The sequence below is a fragment of the Gouania willdenowi genome, chromosome 18 (assembly GCF_900634775.1).
Source record: "Gouania willdenowi chromosome 18, fGouWil2.1, whole genome shotgun sequence".
NCBI classification, from domain to species: domain Eukaryota; kingdom Metazoa; phylum Chordata; class Actinopteri; order Blenniiformes; family Gobiesocidae; genus Gouania; species Gouania willdenowi.
Window position 1 is genome coordinate 27,436,582 of NC_041061.1, and position 18,463 is coordinate 27,455,044.

General features: G+C 40.5%; 1 protein-coding gene across 1 annotated transcript in view; it reads left to right on the forward strand.

The window, feature by feature from the left end:
- Nucleotides 1-18,463, forward strand: part of LOC114480398 (NXPE family member 3-like) — a 40,484-nt gene that overhangs the window by 3,687 nt on the left and 18,334 nt on the right. The window contains exons 2-4 of the mRNA XM_028474521.1: nucleotides 10,329-10,466; nucleotides 11,757-12,188; nucleotides 17,492-17,784. Of these exons, the coding sequence (XP_028330322.1) occupies nucleotides 10,329-10,466; nucleotides 11,757-12,188; nucleotides 17,492-17,784 (863 nt within the window). The remainder of the gene's footprint in view (nucleotides 1-10,328; nucleotides 10,467-11,756; nucleotides 12,189-17,491; nucleotides 17,785-18,463) is intronic.

The window sequence follows — 18,463 nt, forward strand, 5'->3', positions numbered from 1 at the left end:
TTCCGATTTAAAAATGCAAAAATCTAATCCGCCAGTGCCCCAAAGAACGCCAAAAATAAGTGAAAAATGTCAGAAATTTGTCACAAACTTATGTTTTGGCCAGTGACGTGCCGTCAGGGTAGGCAAGGTAGGCAGTGCCTACCCAAGGGTGAATTGATATTTTGATTACTTAATTATAATTTTTTTTTTTTTTTTTAATTATCTTATATTATAAATTATTTATTTTTCCATTTCCATTAGCCTACAGTACTTATGTGTCCGCATTTTGTGCAATTCATAGCCCAAAATACTAAACAGCGCTATTTCCTGGAACGCTGTCTTTTTTTTCTTTTTTTTTTCGCTCCGCTGTAAGGCAGAGGGAGGCCACGCCCCCTCCCAAAGGCACGTTGCTCCTGTGCCTCTGTTCTCATTGCGTGATTTTACGTGTTTGTGCATGCGCGGTCTGTAAGAATGGCCTAGTGGGTAGGCTCAAAAAGTAGTCCAAGGTTCCCAAAAATGCAGTCAAAGTGTATTTATTTACAGTGGTAAAGGTGCAGCAGTATTTACAGTGCAGGCCTGAAAAAAAATAGAAGACATTCAACTTGCAAAAAGAGGGGAAAAAGTGGAAACAAATAAAGATTGAGCTCTACACAAACTCTGTTGCAGCTCTGTACAAACTTTGTTATACCACCTGACAGCTCTGACTCCAAACACCAACTCTCCCACCAGGCCTCCAGCCACCTCTTATATAGTACTGAGGGGGAGGTACCAAAGCACATGATCTGAGGGGAAATCAATCAACTCATCTCAGACAAATTAATGACCAAAAATGCATTTAACATTTACCAAACAATTGTATATTAACTTTAGCAATGTTAAGAGGTGAGCAAATTTTGACATATACTTGAAAAATAGTTATTTGTATTTGCTAAGAAACACCCCTCCAACTCTATTACATTTGGTACCTTCCAAGAAGCACACCACTATATAAACCAATCACAGGCTTCTATTCTGTTTGCCACTTCCTGGTTTAACAAACAAAGCACATGGAGCAATGGGTGAGAAACACTTATACTACTAATGCTGCATTTGTTTTTACATTAAAACCTTACAAACAGTTTAGAAGGCACGGGGTAGCCCCGTGACATTTCCCCCCCCCCTTCTGCTGACTCCCCCTGTGGAGTCCTGGAGAGAAAATCTGCAGTGTAGTTCTCAGCCCCTTTCCTAAACTTCACCTCAAAGTCAAATGGCTGCATTGCAAGGAACCACCTTGTGATTCTGGAGTTAGTGTCTTTCATGTCCTTTAGCCAGGCCAGAGCTCGGTGGTCCGTCTCCAGGGTGAACGGGCTCCCTAACAAGTAATACCTGAGAGAGTCAAGTGCCCACTTGATGGCAAGACACTCCTTTTCCACCACCGAGTACCTGCTTTCATGTTTGTGAAGCTTCCTTCTGATGTAGGCCACTGGCTGAAAGTTGTCTGGTTCTCCTTGTAGTAGTACAGCACCAATGCCAACATCTGATGCATCAGTCTGAACAATGAAAGGCAGCTTGAAGTCAGGGCTCTTCAGAACAGGCCTTCTGTAAAGGGAGTCCATGAGACTTTGAAACGCCTCCTCACACTCATCCGTCCACTGCACTTTGTTGGGCTGGTCCTTCCGGGTGAGGTTTGTGAGGGGGGCTGAGATGGTTGAGAAGCAAGGAATGAAACGGCTGTACCAACCTACCAGGCCCATGAAGGACTTCACTTGGGATTTGGTTGTGGGTCTCTCAGCTAGTTGAACAGCATCCACTTTCCCCACCTGTGGCCGGATAAGTCCCTTTCCCAGCACAAAACCCAAATACTGGGGTTCCCTCTTTGCCAAGAAACACTTGTCTGGTCGGATGGTCAACGCAGCGTCTTTTATCTTCTGCAGCACAGTCTGTAGGTGATGCAGATGTTCGTCCCATGAGCTGCTGAACATAACAACATCATCCAAGTAAGCTGCAGCAAAGGGCTCTGTACCTGCCAGGACCTTATCCATCAACCGCTGGAAAGTGGCAGGGGCCCCATGAAGACCAAATGGTAGCACAGTAAACTGAAAATGTCCAAAAGGTGTTCTGAATGCTGTGATCTCTCGACTTTCAGGGGTGATTGGGACCTGCCAGTAACCTTTGCAGAGATCAAGAGTACTGATGAAGCTTGCACCACCAATTCTCTCCACCAGGTCATCAATCCTTGGCATAGGATACAAGTCCATCTTACTGACCCCATTCACCTTTCTGAAGTCCAAACAGAACCTCAGAGTTCCATCTTTCTTGGGAACCAGGATGATCGGGCTGCTCCATTCACTGAAAGATGGCTCGATGACCCCCAGGTCCCTCATCAGCTCCACCTCCCTCTTCAAAACAGGCAGAAGGCGTTCTGGCACCCTGTAGACAGGTTGGCGGACAGTAGCAGTAGTAGTTTTAATATTTTAGTTAATTTTTTGCAGGCACCTTTTTTGTCCATCAAATGTATTTAAAATAAACTGAAAGTAAAGAGAGAATGTTATTTAACTGTTGAACCTTGCCACAATTGTATTTATTTATATATTTTTTTAAATTGAAAAAAAAATGTTTATGGTCTTGGTCTTGGTCTTGGTCTCGGCTTGTCTCGGTCTCGGCTCCCGAAAGTCTTGGTCTTGTCTTAGTCTCGGTGCATTCTGGTCTCGGGCAAGTCTTGGTCTCGGATAGTGTTGTCTTGAACACAACACTTACTACTACTACTACTACTACAACTACAACTGCAACTTACCACTAGTACTATTATTACTACTACTATTACTATTACTAATACTACTGCTCTACTATTACTATTACTATTACTACTATTACTATTACTACTATTACTACTACTATTACTACTACTACTACTACAACTGCAACTATCACTAGTACTATTATTACTACTACTACTATTTCTACTACAACTACCACTAGTACTATTACTACTACTACTATTACTATTACTACTATTACTACTATTACTACTACTACTGCTGTTACTACTACTACTACTACTACTACTACTACCACTACTACTATTATTATTACTACTGCTACTACCATTACTACTGCTACTACTACTACTATTACTACTACTATTACTACTACTACTACTCCTACATTATTATTACTACTGCTACTACTATTACTATTACTAATACTACTTCTACTGCTACTACTGCTACTACTACTACTGTTGTGTTTTGAATGAAAGGGTAATCCTAGGAAATGACAATTTTACTTCTGTATCTGTCAGAGGAAAGGCTGTGGTTGACTACATTCTGACACCACATGCAGACTTAAATACATGTGTGGAATTTGAAGTCGTCACTCCTCTGGCTTAAGTTGAACAAAACTAGCAACATGTGATTGACCTGATAGATGATAAAAGCAGCCGCCTGGCCACTCTGTACTCCATATGTGTTTTAAAACACAGGTGTAAGGTGTACAAAATATGAAGCTGGGAGTGCTCCCCTGGATCACAGATAGCATGTTTTAGAACAGGTGATCTTCAAGAACCTTTTAGGGCATAGCATTGAGTTGAAAACGAGATGAAAGGTCTGAGGCACTCTGTTTGAAAGTGAAGCTTTTTTATTGACTCATTTTCAGTCCTGGAGCTTCATATCTCAGACCGGCCCTTAAGATCAAAACATATTTTTTATAAAAATCATGTTCCAACCTTAAATGTTGAGTCTACAATAGCATGCTGTTCTGTAAAGCCTCGTAATTCAGTGGATTGTTCTGAAATTATTCAATTCAGTGCAGTGTTGCTTCAAAATGTAGAATTATTTTAAGATGAGCGCACATCTCCAACATTGGTCTTTACAACATGTCCTTTTTAAAAATAGCAGAAATTACACATATCAATGAAGGGGTTGGTTACAAACCTTTTCTGCTGTACCCCCCTTAGAAACATGAAAAACTCTCAGGGCCCCACATTGTGACACAATGCTAAAAAAAAAATAAAAATAAAAAACAAACAAAAAATTTGACTATTTTTCAAATCTCATAGAAAATAATGTACAATTTGCAATCACATATTTTAGAACAGTAATACAGCTCTTTATTAATACATTGCAAAGAAAAAAAACCTTCTATGTTTCATAATTCATTAAATGTATTTTTATCAGCATCACTTATAAGAGAACCAGAATGGATGAACATGAGATCTTTAGGACATGACCACTACGTTCAGCTATAATTAATTACCTGCTTCATTTATTAAAAACAAGATGGCAAATCATATCATATGCATTAATTATTCAATATTAATTATTCAGACAAATTGAGTTTTAATTCAAATTCTTTTCTTTATTAAAGCATAAGTAGGGATTCAAGGCTGATGGGCTGTAGAGGTGTAAATGGGAGGGGGTGTATCTGTAGTTCAAATGTCTATACCAGTGGTCAATGTGTCCCTGCTCCAACACTTCTGATATCCTGAAGCAGCTTTGCTAACGAGTCTCCCATCTGTGTTGGAGCAGGGACACATCGAAAACCTGTTGGACCACCGTGTTTGGACGCCTCTGAAACTGACAGAGTGCACGGATGTAATGAGTCAGCAAAAAAAGGAAAGAGCTGCCAGTGGAAGCGCAGTGACTTCTGTAGCGTGATCATCTGAGTGTTATGACACCGGTGTCACGGACTGAGTTTACCTCGTACTGAGATCGATTATGAGCATATATGCGCATGCGCACTACTGGAGAATTATATTTTTGCAAAAAAATAATTCAGTTTTGATTCTTTTTGTTTTCAAAGTGAACAGACACATGTTTTATTAGTTTATTGGATTAGGTTAGGGTTGGGGTTAGAGTTAGAGTTAGGGTTGCATGCGCATAAAGGCTCATAATCAATCTCTGCTGTGGACGCTTTTGGGATTGTTGAACTTTTGGGGCATATTGCAGCGCGTCGACCAATCAGGAGCATTTCCCAACAGAGACGTATCAGAATAATGAGAAGGAAAAAAAACACTAACCTGAGCCAGAGACAGATGGACAGGCTCTTCTGCGGGAATAGAGCACCTGTAGCTGGGGTCCTGGTAGGAGATGTGAGCACCGATACGGGTCAGTAGGTTGTCAAACTGGGCACAGGAGAGACGGAAGTCGTGCTGAAAATGACTCGTCCGAGCGCAGCTCTGCTGAATCCAGAAACGGCGCAAATAAAGCCAAGCCACTCTCTGGATAAAGTAGAGCCAGTGAACGGGAGTCGGAGGCGGCGTGTTCAGCAAGGAACTCCAAACTTTATTGTCCATTCACCTTTGACATCACAGTGCACACACTGAGTCACACCAAAATACATCTGATTGGAAACACAGCCTTCTGACACAATGCTCCCCACCACTTCACAGTCACTGGGTGATTTATGAATGTAATTGATCGCCATAATATCATTCATTGTATAAACACCACCGGCAACAGAGGATTATTACTTGTCTACTGTACCAACCAAACACAGAGAAAGGGGGTCAGTGGCTAGCAACAGAAAGCGGCTAGGCAGAACAGGAATCATAACCAACTCTTTAGCTGTTAACAGTCTGATGCCGGAAAACACACTAGCTGCAATTTTTATGTGAGGAACAATCCCTCCTGCTGCAGCTCACTTCCAGGTGCGTCTCGTCAGTTGATTAGGATCTGCAACAGCCACCAAAGGTAAATGCCCACCTAAGGAGAAGGAGAAGGAAGGGGAAGGTGAAGGGAAGAGAGGGAGAGTACTTCCACTACTTGGCCTCCCAGTAGTGGCCGTGACATCATGTGTGGTCTTCTGTGTTACAACCGACAATAAAAGATTTGTTGTGTGTTTTTCCCAATAAACGTGATTGACGTGATACGTCATGTTCACCCCCTGTCCAATCAGAGCCTTCCCAACCCCAGACCTAAAGAGGAATTAAATAAAGCCGAATAAACCGGATTTTCATGTAAACCTGAATTTGGGAATTACTATTACACAAAGCACAACACTTTAATTTCAAATGATTCAACATCATGTAACCGTGGCCATTGAGGTTACCCGCCCATGTTTGTGTCTGTCTGAATGTCTGCATTGTTAGTGCTTCCCTCCATCCACACTTTTCAATATATCCATGTCTTCTTGGTTATTGGCCTGTTGCAACCAATATTGCCCATATCCATGTCTTCAAAGGCTCTTATTAAATATATATTTTGTCACCAGCACATTTTCACAACAGGAAGAGAATGACCAGAATTAATTTAAAGCGGAAGTAAGCTTTTACAAGATCAAGGAATTATTTCGTTCAGAATTAAAATCGGAATAAAATAGCCACCTAATTCAGATTGAAGTTTAATTTGGAATTACATTTACACTCAGAATTAAGGGTTTACAAGGTCAGTTTAAAGAGGATTTAACTTTTTTTCTAAAATAAAAGGAAATTAAAGCTCTCATGTAAATGTGGCCAGTGAGTCAGTCTGTGTGAAAATATTGGGTGGATTAGAAATGGTGGTTGCAGGATGTCAGAGAAAAAGGACTACAAAAATTTCAACAAGGTTTTCCTGGTTAGTTTTTAAGGATGTCCTAATACAACTTTTTCAATTCCGATATGATACCGGTAATGCAACCTTGCATATTCGCAGATACCAATATTGATCCAATACGATATCAGCACAAATTATTTTGCTTATTTTGTAGTGTTGAATGTTAGAAAAGGCTTGAACTCTAAAAAGAAAACAATAATCATGTCACTCAATGCAGAAAAAGCATTCGATAGAGTCAAATGGTCATTCCTCCTTGCTGTCCTTGGCAAACTTGGCTTTGGAGAATCATTCATACAATGGATCTCCACCCTATACTCTAAACCTAAGGCTTCAGTAACCACTAATAAAATAACATCCCAAAGCTTCACACTGCAGAGAGGAACCAGACAAGGTTGCCCACTCTCACCTTTGCTTTTTGCAATATTCCTTGAACCTCTTGCAGCAGCTGTACGTCAGAATTCTGTTATTACAGGAATTCACTCATCCATCTGAGAACACAAAAATGAATCTTTACGCGGATGATATTTTACTTTAATTGGAAGAACCTGAATCTTCATTAAAAGAAGTATTTAAACAGCTTCTTTAAATGATCAGACTATTCTATTAACTGGTCAAAATCACCAATCCTCCCTTTAACAAAAAAATCATGGAAACCTGCAAACCAAAACCCACAATACCCCTCCCCCTCAAATACAATTAAATATCTAGGCTTAAATATATCACCAAACTTAAATTAATTAATTAAACTGAACCTGGATCTGATGTTGGATAAAGTCACAGATGATCTGCAGAGATGGAACAATCTCCCCATCTCACTCCTTGGCAGAATAGCCTCAGTTAAAATGAAAATCTTACCTAAAATAAACTAAAATATCTCTATGATCCCACTGAAACCATCAACGCAATGGTTCCAAAGATTAGAATCTGCAATTACAAAATTCTATGCCAGGAATAAAAAAAGCCCCAAATAAGCCTTTCAACCCTACAAAAAAATAAAAGCGAGGGTGGTTTAGAAGCACCTAATTTCATACATTATTAATTAGCAAACCAAATATTATATTTAACAGAATGGCTAAAACCAAAAGAATACGACAACACCTGGCTAGAAATAGAACAGTTAGACTGCAAACATATTAAACTCTCTAGACATTACGAATGTTCAATTAAAAACTAGCATGTTGTCTCCAATCTGGCACAACCCCGACTTTAGAAATAGAAAAACACTGCTCTATCTGAAGACATGGGAAGAAAGGGGAATCACTCATCTCCAAGACCTCTTCAAAAATGACAAGCTCAGGACATATAACAATCTAACCCAGACATTAGATATAAATAAAAGTAATTTTTTTTACAGTACTTACAAGTAACAGAAACAATTAAGAAAAATACTGTTTATATAATTACTTTACAACCTCGAGAACTGGCTATATATATATGACAAAAATCTCAAAAAAAAAAAAAAAGAAAATCAAAAATATACAGAGCACTCTCAAACACTAACTCTAATCACTTACCAATTGATAAATGGGAAGCTGAACTCTCAATCACCAATTTCTGGACAGAAATTCGTTATAATACTTTTAAGATGACAAAAAACACAAATCTTCAGCTAATTCAATTCAAGCTCCTCCACAGATCTCACATTACATAACAGAAAATGCATTTAATGGGCTTCTCCCCAACATACTGTACATCTGCTCTCAGTGCACCCAGGTAACTAGTGATTCCTATTTACATGCCTTATGGCCCTGTTCCCCAGTTCAACAGTTTAGGTTTCTAATTACTGAAAAACTGTCCTCCATTTTGGACTGCAGGATTCTTCTCTCTCCAAATCTATGTCTGACAATGCTTGATCTTCCAGCAAACCAATCGCCATCCATCCTTGCAGCACTCACCTAGCAAAAAAAACAATGTTAGTGAATTTGAAAGACAAAAAATCTATAAACATAAAACAATGGTAAAATCTCCCCATAGAATTCACAGTATTTCCATGGAAAAGATGTCTGCTCTCAGAAAAAATAAAATAACCTGCTTTGAGGAGCATTGGACTCCTTTTTTAACTGCATTAAATCTCGATTTTTTTTTTTTTTTAGCCTGATGATTTAACTTGCAAGCGACTGCCAGCACCACTCTTTACTAACACACTAATCCAACTGTAGACCTGGACCTCCCTGGGCTTGTGGGATGGCCTTGGCCTTGGTGGCTTGGGTGGGTTGCCGGGGTGTGTGGGTGCCTCTGCGCGGGCGGGCATTTTTGTGCTCCCTGGGCTGTTTGATTTTGCTCTCATGCTTCCTCTGTGCACATCTGGGTGGTCCCTGGGGCTGGGGGCTTGCGTGTTTTTTTGCCGCTTTTTCCACTTGCTTTCCATCCCCTGTGTGTCCCGGGTCGCTGGGTGTTGCTGTGGGTTGCTCCACCGGCCCGTCTGGGTGCTTTGGCTTTGTTCCCTGGGGCGCGCCTTTGCCGGCGATGTCGTCCCCCCTCAGGGGCTCACTGGATTTGTGCTGGGTGGGTGTGTGGGTGCGCGGCCTGTAGCTCTTGGCCTGGCGGATCTGCGCCAGGAGTGGTTAGTCTGCTGGCTGGGTGTGCCGGGTCCTGTGGGCGCCGTGCCGGGGGCGGGGATGTCCCGGGGATGGGTCTTTAGGTTGGGCGTTTCGGGGCGTGATCTCCTGCCGTGTGCCCGGGGACTGGCTGTGGTTTGGTGTGGCACCATGCTGCCTTGGGCGGGGTGGGGCTGGTGGCCTGGGGCTCGCTGGGTGGGTGGCTTCTGTGGGGGGGGCCTCCTCTCTGGGGGCTGGGTGTGATGGGGGTGGGGGTGGATGTTGGCGGGGGGCTTGGAGTTGGGGTTGGTGGCGGGGTGCGCTGGGTCCTCGGCTCCTTGGGGCTTTCTCAGGTGCGTATGTGGGGGGCGGTGGCTGCCTCTCGGCTTGGGATCTTGGGGGCATCTGGGGGGCTGCTCGACCATGGGGGTTGGCCTGGGGCTCCCTGGCTCCCGCTCTCTCCACTGGGCTGGCTGCATCTTCGGTTCCGGGGCAGCACTTGGGTTTTCAGTAGTGGTTCTTGCACATACATTGGTCTACGATGCACTGGCATGTCTTGGGCTGTGGGATAAAACTCATACTGGGCTTAACTTTAGACACGTTGATCCCAAATACCTGTTTTAGGTATTACCATTCAATCCTTCCCTCTGTCCACAGCCACCACAATTATACCTAAGATTCACACTGGTCTTCAGACTAGCTTGATTACACAACACAAAAAGCACAATATACACAACTACAACTTCACATCTCACTCTCACTTTAAAATAATCAACTCTTCCCCACCCTTTCCATTTATTACCTTGAGTCTCTCCTTCTTGTTCCGATATTCGTTTACTGGCTGATATTGGACCAATATCCGATATCAATATCGGATTTGGACACCTCTATTAGTTTTCTGGCTGCATTGTGCTTTGTAAGTAAGTAAGTAAGTAAGTAAGTAAGTAATCTTTATTTATAGAGCGCTTTTCACAGGGAGAAACTACAAAGTCCTTTACAAAAATTTCAGTATCATCCCGTCTAAAGAGAACATGGAAAAACAGTCACAAATAACATGGGAGACAAAAACAGGAGAACTGTGGGTTGCCAAGGGCATTGGAGATGCTCCGTATTTTGGTAAAAAATGGGAAAACAACAAAAGGAGAGGTGAGGGAAAAAAGCACGCTATGAACTGAATTCCCTAAAGGCATTGCATTTGCATTGTGCTTTGGAAAAAATGAGGTTATCCTATGTGAGGAATGCTTGTCATTTGTAATAATAATAAATGGAGTTTCATGCCTTTTCTTTTATGTGTCTTTTTTAGGAGCGGTTGATGGGCTACTCATGCAGACAGCCATCACTTACAATAAATACCGGCCGTTTATCAAAGTACATGCTCATCTTTGTGGCATTGACTACTTCTGTTCTGTGTTTTGTGCTTTGGTGGATGGGCACATTTGAGGTGAGTGTTGTTAATTTTATGTTTTGGGTTGCATATCACCACATGGTTTTAGGTAAAACCTAAAAGAAAAACAAAAAAAAAAAACAAAGAAGAAACTGGAATGTGGGACAATAGTGCATTTAAAATTCAAACATGTTGAATTGAATGAGCAAAATGTTTAAGATTATGAAGTCTTAAACAAACTTGTATTTGTTTATTCACACATGTACTGTATTTTGTTTGTCCAATATATGTTGCTTTATATTTTACATAAAGTTAAATTGAATAAAGAAGTTTTTTTACCTTAAGATATTTGTATGATAAAGTTTCCTTGTAATTGGACAATATTTCAAGTCTCATTTTCCTGTTTCAAGTTCCTGAATAGCCCCTTTTCAGCAAATTTTAGATGCTACCCTGCTTTATCACACCTGATTATACATTGTAGCTTGTTATCAGGCTTTCTGTAAAGCTATATTATGACACAGTCATTAGAATGAGGTGTGTTGAAGCAGGGAGACCTAAAAAACATGTTTGATACATGCTCTTGAAAACTGGACTTGTGCACCCCTGTGTCTAAAGTATGTTTTTTATTATTATTATTATTATTGGTGATCGGTGGAACAATAAACTGATTCATGGTGTGATAGACTATAACAGGTCTTGTGTTGACAATACAATATTTTTGGAAAGAAAAAAAATGCAGTTTGAGAGATAGCCCAGATATATAAACTGAGATATGATAGAAAAGATATTACATTTCCCCTACAGACATTTCATATCCACATTGTAGTGGTCATAAATATACAATTTTAATAATAGTGATATTTGTGTTTAAATATTAAGACTTTTCAGAAAAGTTTAAGTTGCTCAGTTTTCCCATGACTTTTCTGGCCAGACACAGCAGTGAGGGGATGACAGACCCCCCCAATCACCCCATAAACACTTGTATTCCCCTCACAGGGATTACGAGGAGGATTTATTAAGGTGAAAAAGTAACTTAGTTCTGCTTTAAATGAAAGCGTTCACTTTAAATGGAAATGTAACATTGAGCCAGCAAGTTTCCAGTGTATACAACTGTTTTGCACAATATTCCTCCTTTTTAACAAAACATCGCAAAGTATTATCAAAAAGTATTGATCAATGAAACTCATAAAATTCTAAACTATTTTATCCTTATGAAGCTAATAAATCAAATAAACTCTCCATAAAATGAACATGTGGCTAAACTTAGCATTATGTCTATTTCTTTATATATTATAACTTTGCTTTTCTGTAATACATTCTTCACTATTTCTGTCTTCTTCCTGCTAGTTTCAGAGAATTCCTGATCCAGCCTTCGTCCCACAAGTTTTGACAAGCAGACACAATTTCTGTGCATTTCGACCTCTCTCTCCAGAAGAGGCTGTTGAAGAAGAGTTCATACTCCACTCTATTGCTTGGCCAGAAACACCACCCGTAACTTTAAATTTCTCTTTACAAAATACCACTGATCCATCATGCAGCAAGTTCACCATTCTTCCAAAGGTGGGAGGAGGACAGTGGTCCATAGGGGATCAGCTGGAGGTCAGCATCATAATAAAAGATTACAACTGCCATCCCAAGACCTCAGGAGGAGACGCCCTCCTGGCTCATCTGCGGAACGAGGCTTTAGATGCAGGTGTGAGCGGGCAGATGGTGGATCATCTGAATGGGAGCTACACCGCTGTGTTCCCCTTAGTCTGGGAGGGAAGAGCAGACGTTCAGGTAACTCTAAAACTTTGATTCTGAGATGATGCAGATTGGGTGGGGCTGGTGACCTGCCTGGCTGCATCTTGGGCCCGGGACAGCGCTTGGGTTTGCATCAGTGGTTCTTGCACAAACTTTGGTGATGGGTGCACTGGCATGTTTTGGACTGTGGGATAAAACTCACACTGGGCTTAACCTTAGACATATTGATCCCAAATACCTGTTTTAGGTATTAACACTTACCATTATCACTCCTTCCCTCTGTCCACAGCCACCACTGTTATACCTAAGCTTCACACTTCTCACCAGACTGGCTTGATTACACAACACAATAAGCACAATATGCAAAACTACAACATTACCTCTCACTCTCACTATAAAGCAGTCAACTCTTCCCCACCCTTTCCATTTCCTACCCTGAATCCCTCTTCCCGGTTCCCTTCCCCCCACTGTAGTGGAGTAGCGTGGGGAGGCCACGACTCTAACAAAAATGTACATGCACACACACTCAGACTGTCTTTTCCTTACCGCTTCGTCCGTTTACCGCTGTCTTCGGGTTTCCTTTCTTTAGCCACCGCAGCCCCCATGGGTGCACACTTGGCCACTGCTCAAGCCTTTTTTCATTCATAGTTTTCTCTGAGTTGCAAACATTTTCTCGGGTATACACCACTCATTTATACACGCACACAGCCAATCCGTGTGTATGCTTCTTCAGCATTATATTGTGTCATATGCAGGGCGCACATGAGTGACGTCACGGGATGTCATGTGACTTTCCGTTTTCAGTACAGAATAATTTTATTTTTCTCTTTTGGGGGATTTTGAGTCTTTAGTAAATATATTACTGTCTTTAATTATTTTTGTATTTTTTTAGCATTAATTGTCCTGGGATTTGATATGTGGAGAGACTGTTGGTTTTCTTTCTTAATTGTGTTGAGGGAGGAAATTCATGCTATATAAGAGGCCTTCAGCACCACACAAGTAGTGAGTGTGTAGGAAGGGGAGCTGAGTACCAACTCCTGGAAAAAGTGGGTGTATTATTAAAATTGCACAGAGAACTGCACGTGGATCTGGTGTCAGTAAATCAATTTTTTGGATGGCCCAGAAGTGAAACCTATTCAGCGTTTGACCTCAGTGTGTGAGGGGGCGCTAGCGCACCATCTATATCTATTTCACTGCACAGCTTCTCACCCGAGCTAGAGTCACATGTGCAGCCAGAGCAAATCGCCGCGCACACAGCCAAGCAGACACGAACTGTAAACACACGAGTGAGAGAGAAGAAGATAGTTTAGACCAGAGAGGAAGGAGGGGCGTCTGAGCAGCTGCGCTCACACTGATAAGCTAGCAAAGCTCTCAAGTCTCACTGATTGGGTCTGATGTGAGTCACACACACTATTTTACTTTGCACCCACAAATAAAGCCCTTTATAACACTACAGAGTATGTACACCTCTTTGTACATCCAACCTTCCAACACATACTCATTTTGCCATAATTGACAACTCTACTTAAGCTCCTCCCACTATATGAATACATACTTCTGACAGGCACTGTACTAGTATAATAATAAAAAAAAATAATCTAGAAACACACAATAAAACATGTTATTCAGAATTATCACTTGTTTACCTACTCCATAGTTTAGTGGAAATAAAACAATGGTTAGGCAACAACTTTCTGCAGCTCAATGCAGAAAAAACAGAAACATACTTGCGATACATGCCCCTGATGACTCAATTCCAGGGATTAAACAGTACTTGGGTGACGTCGACCAGTCTACTAAACCAAGCCTTAGAAACTTGGGCGTTATTTTTGACAAAGACCTGTCATTAGTGCAGCACAGTAAGCAGCTGACAAGGAACTGCTTCTTTCAACTAAGGAAATCATCTAAACTCAGGAAAATTATGTCACAGAATGATTTGGAGCTCATCATCCATGCCTTTGTGTCTTCACGTTTAGACTATTGTAATAGTTTATTCTCATGTCTGAACAAGAAGGAGCTGTCTCGACTGCAATTAGCGCAAAACTCTGCAGCGAGAATTCTGACCCATACTAATAGGCAGTGACGTGCTGTGACCACTAGGGTTGGGTAGGCACGTTGCAAATCGAGACCACGAATGACAATTTCATATTTTTCTGCTGGCAAGTGTTAATTCAATTCAAATCAATTTTATTTGTATAAAGCAATTTCCATCAGTCAATGCACTTATCAAAATATAAAATTCATAATAAGAAAGAAAAGACCCAACAAGATCCACATGAACAAGCATTTCGCCATCTAACAAAATCAACATCATGAACACCATTAAAGAAACATAAACAATTATTTAATATAGCCTCCATACTCTCCCAACAAGATATATCTCATGACACGGCAGCACATCCGTTGTTTGTGTTGGAAACACAGAAACACAGAGAAAATGACAACTCGGAACATCCTCAGTGAGGAGCATCCACAAAGCCAATCCTTCCTTTTGTTCCATTCACTGTGGAAAGTATTAAACATTTTCTGACCTTACCTTTGCTGAAGCTCTGGTAACTCAGGTGTTGGTCTCCATCTTTTAAAAGCTGTCGTTTTTTTCCTCAAAAGAAAGTTTCTCTATCATCTCTAGCGCTGTCATCCTGACTGTAGTGTTGTCCCGCCCACTAGCTAGAGAACGTAGCAGCAGCGGTCACATGGCATCAATTCACTAATGTACTGTGAACTTACGTATAGCATTTAGCATAACTCAGTTTCGCACAAAATGCGGACACTTTCAAACTTATAGGTACTGTAGGATATTGGAAATGGAAAAATAAATAATTTACAATTATATTATAATTAAAACAAATAATCAAAATATCAATTCACCCTTGGGTAGGCACTGCCTACCTTGCCTACCCTGACGGCACGTCCCTGCTAATAGGAGGACTTACATATCTCCTATTCTAAAAGAACTCCATTGACTGTCAGTGTCTTCTAGGATACATTTTAAAATTCTGGTTCTGGCCTTCAGAGCCTTGCAGGGCCAGGCTCCTTCCTACATCAGTGATCTGATCCAGCCTTACACCCCTGTTCAGGCTCTGAGGTCTGTGGATCAGTATCTGCTGATGGTTCCTCACACTCGTTTTCGGACCAAAAGAAACTAATCTTTCCAGGCTGTTGCTCCCAGGCTTTGGAACCATCTTCCGCTCTCTCTGTGTCCGATTGACTTTGTCGACACCTTCAAAAGCCAACTTAAGACCTTTATATTTGTTCAAGCTTTTAATTAGCTTCTCTTGGCTGCTATGCTTAATTTTTTTAATTAACATTTAAAAACACCACAAAACAGTCACATATTTAAATGTGTATCATTAAAATATTTAATAAATATCGTATGGTCGGTATTTTTCTCTTTTGTTGGCATTAACCCTCTTGGAAGACGTCAGATATTCTCAGTGGTGTAAGAAGTACTTGAGTAAAAAAATCTAAATTCTATTTTAGCTGTAAATGCACCCTAATTCAAAAAACACTTATCAGTAAAACATAATAGTATTTCACACAGATTTGTTTTTATACAATTGAAAGAATTAAATGTCTGGCGTTTTTATTAAGAATTGTACAGTTGTATCAAACCTGGTCTAATCCAGGTCAGTCATAGTCCAAATGTGCAGTTGGTGGTTTTCCACTTTATTACTGAAATGTTTCTGTTTGAAACATTTAAGCTAAATTTAAGCTGAATTTAAGCTAAACCGAAAATATTTATGTTGTTTATTTTTGGTACGTTTATTTGTATTATGTTGTTCTCTTTTTGCACGTTTGTTTTTATCATATTTTTATTTATTAGATATGTTCAGCACTTTCTTTTTACTATATCATGAGCAGGAAAAAAATCTCAGTTTTATATATTGACAGTTTACATTTTTTACTCACTGTTAACTTACCTGTAAAAAAGCAAAGGAAATGTTATGTATGTTCTATATACATAAAAAACCCTGCTCAATTTGATCATAAGGAAGGGTTTGAGCCAAGTTAGTCCCTTCCTTTTGTTTCGGGGGATCATGCTGCACGGGGAGAGGAAAGGCCTCTATCAGGTGGAGGTTGTGCTCATTAACCGTAACAGTGCAGGTTCTGTCTGACTCCATCCAGCTGCCCTGTAACTCATAGACTATATATTAAAGATATTTTGGTCTGCTAACTGCTGGAGAGGTAAAGTTCAACAAACATTGTTGTTACAACGTAATCGGAAAAAATTAGTTTTTGGCAGTGATTCAAACGAGTGACCTTTGTATCAAGAGGCGAATTTGTTTAGGGTTGAGCGATACATGCACGTGAAAATTGACCTTTTTTTTTAACATTGACTCATGCAAAAGAGAGTACCGGTACCTTTTTTGAGCCACTTAAAGCACTGGCAGTAATACAGTACAACATATTCATCAGCCTGAAACTGTTTAATACAACTCGCTACAATGAGGATACACAAAACTCTGCAATGTTTGGCTGAATTTCATATTTGCACTTTCCTGATGAGATTGTTTCTCTGTCTGGGGCTACATGTGGGGGCTCTCCATGTGTAGTTTGTGGAAATGCATGGAGGCTCCTGACTGCTGGTAGATTTATATTCTAGTTTTAAGTGTCACGCTTTTTTAAATTTCAATTCACGTTGCCATGTTGGTAGTGAATAAACAGACAAGGAGTTTCTTAAAGAGACAGAGGCAAAAAAAATTTTAAAGTTATTTTTGATATTTGCTGCATTTTCCAAACAATTTTGGGTAGCATAGATATTTGAGTTTGCTAGAGAATGGTACTATGTGCCTGAAAAAAACATGATATCCCCCCTTTATTACAAACTCAGTACTTCTGACAACAGCTTTAATCGGCCCGAAATAAGAAGACCCAACCTGGTCCGACAGAACACGATCCGAACCCGTCCGACCTGAATGACGTCGATGTCTCTTTAAGCCCGAATCCATTTCAACTCAACACATACGTGCGTGCACAGCAATGATCCGATGCGAGTTGCTTCAATATCAGTTTTATTTACTAGTCCCTCATTCTGCATACAACTATGAATGTGACAAGCATCTTCATGAGCTAATTGAAACACATCACTCACCTGACCATTTATTTACCACACATCATCTGAACTCGGCCCAAGCCAATGGTATAACAATCAAAATTAAGCCCAAATCCAACCCGGCCCGGTGGGTCGGGGCAAAGTTTGGGCAAATTATTCAAGCTCTACCACTGACACAACTGTATCAGTTCAATCATTAAATAGATCTATTATTAAAGTGTATTGCATTTAGTTTGACAACACCTTGTGAATGGGTTTTAATAAAACGTGTTTTGTGTTTTATCAGGTAACTCTAATTCATCCCAGTGAGGCCATCACAGTGCTGAGAAGGCTGAACAAAGAAAGCCTTGATAGAGTTTTTTTCCGAAGTGTATTCCGCTCAGGCTCAGTCACAGAAACTTCCATGTGCAATGTATGCCTGCGTCCAACAAACATGCCAGTGTGCAATTACACTGATATTCGCACCGGTGAGCCCTGGTTCTGCCTAAAACCCAAGAACCTGAGCTGTAATGCCAGGATTATTCACTCAATGGGTGGATATCTTCCTGCCCTTAAACCTCTGGAGGACAAGCTTTTTAGGTGAGTAAAATTTTGTCAAATTCTTTATTTTATTTTTTCTGCCTATGGCATGTGTGTAATAGTAGAATGCTGAGATTCTATGCATACATCTTCCTGCAGTGCTTTTAGTCCAGCCACTATTACATAACTGAGATGGATACAATTAATTCAGGTTATGCTTAATTGGCAAACAATACAAATGGACACACAAGGGTAGCATATTGCTTGCTATAAATAAAGATTTAAATTTCAAACGTCTGTGATGGAATAGTGCCTGATGACAATTGATAGATGGGCTTTAAGCCTTGATAAACATATATATATATATATCACTTTAATGCGTTCATTGCAATTCATTAATTACAGGAAAAAATAATATAAAAATAATTAAACCTCCCATGTAAACTTGGCCAATGTGTTGGAGTGGCCATCACAAAGCCCTGATCTGAATCCCATAGAAAATTTGTGGTTAGATCTGAAGAAGCGTGTGCGAGCGAGGCGACCGACAAACCTAACTCAGTTACACCAGTTCTGTAAAGTGGACAGAAAGAGAAGAACAGAACAGGATAGAGAGATAGGACATCAGAGTGTCCCAGACTAGTTGAGCCATGAACCACAGATCAGGAAGTTCCATCACCAGCTTCACGACACCTGAAACAGAAAAAAGAGAGAAGGGCGAGGAGAAGGCACAGACTGCAGA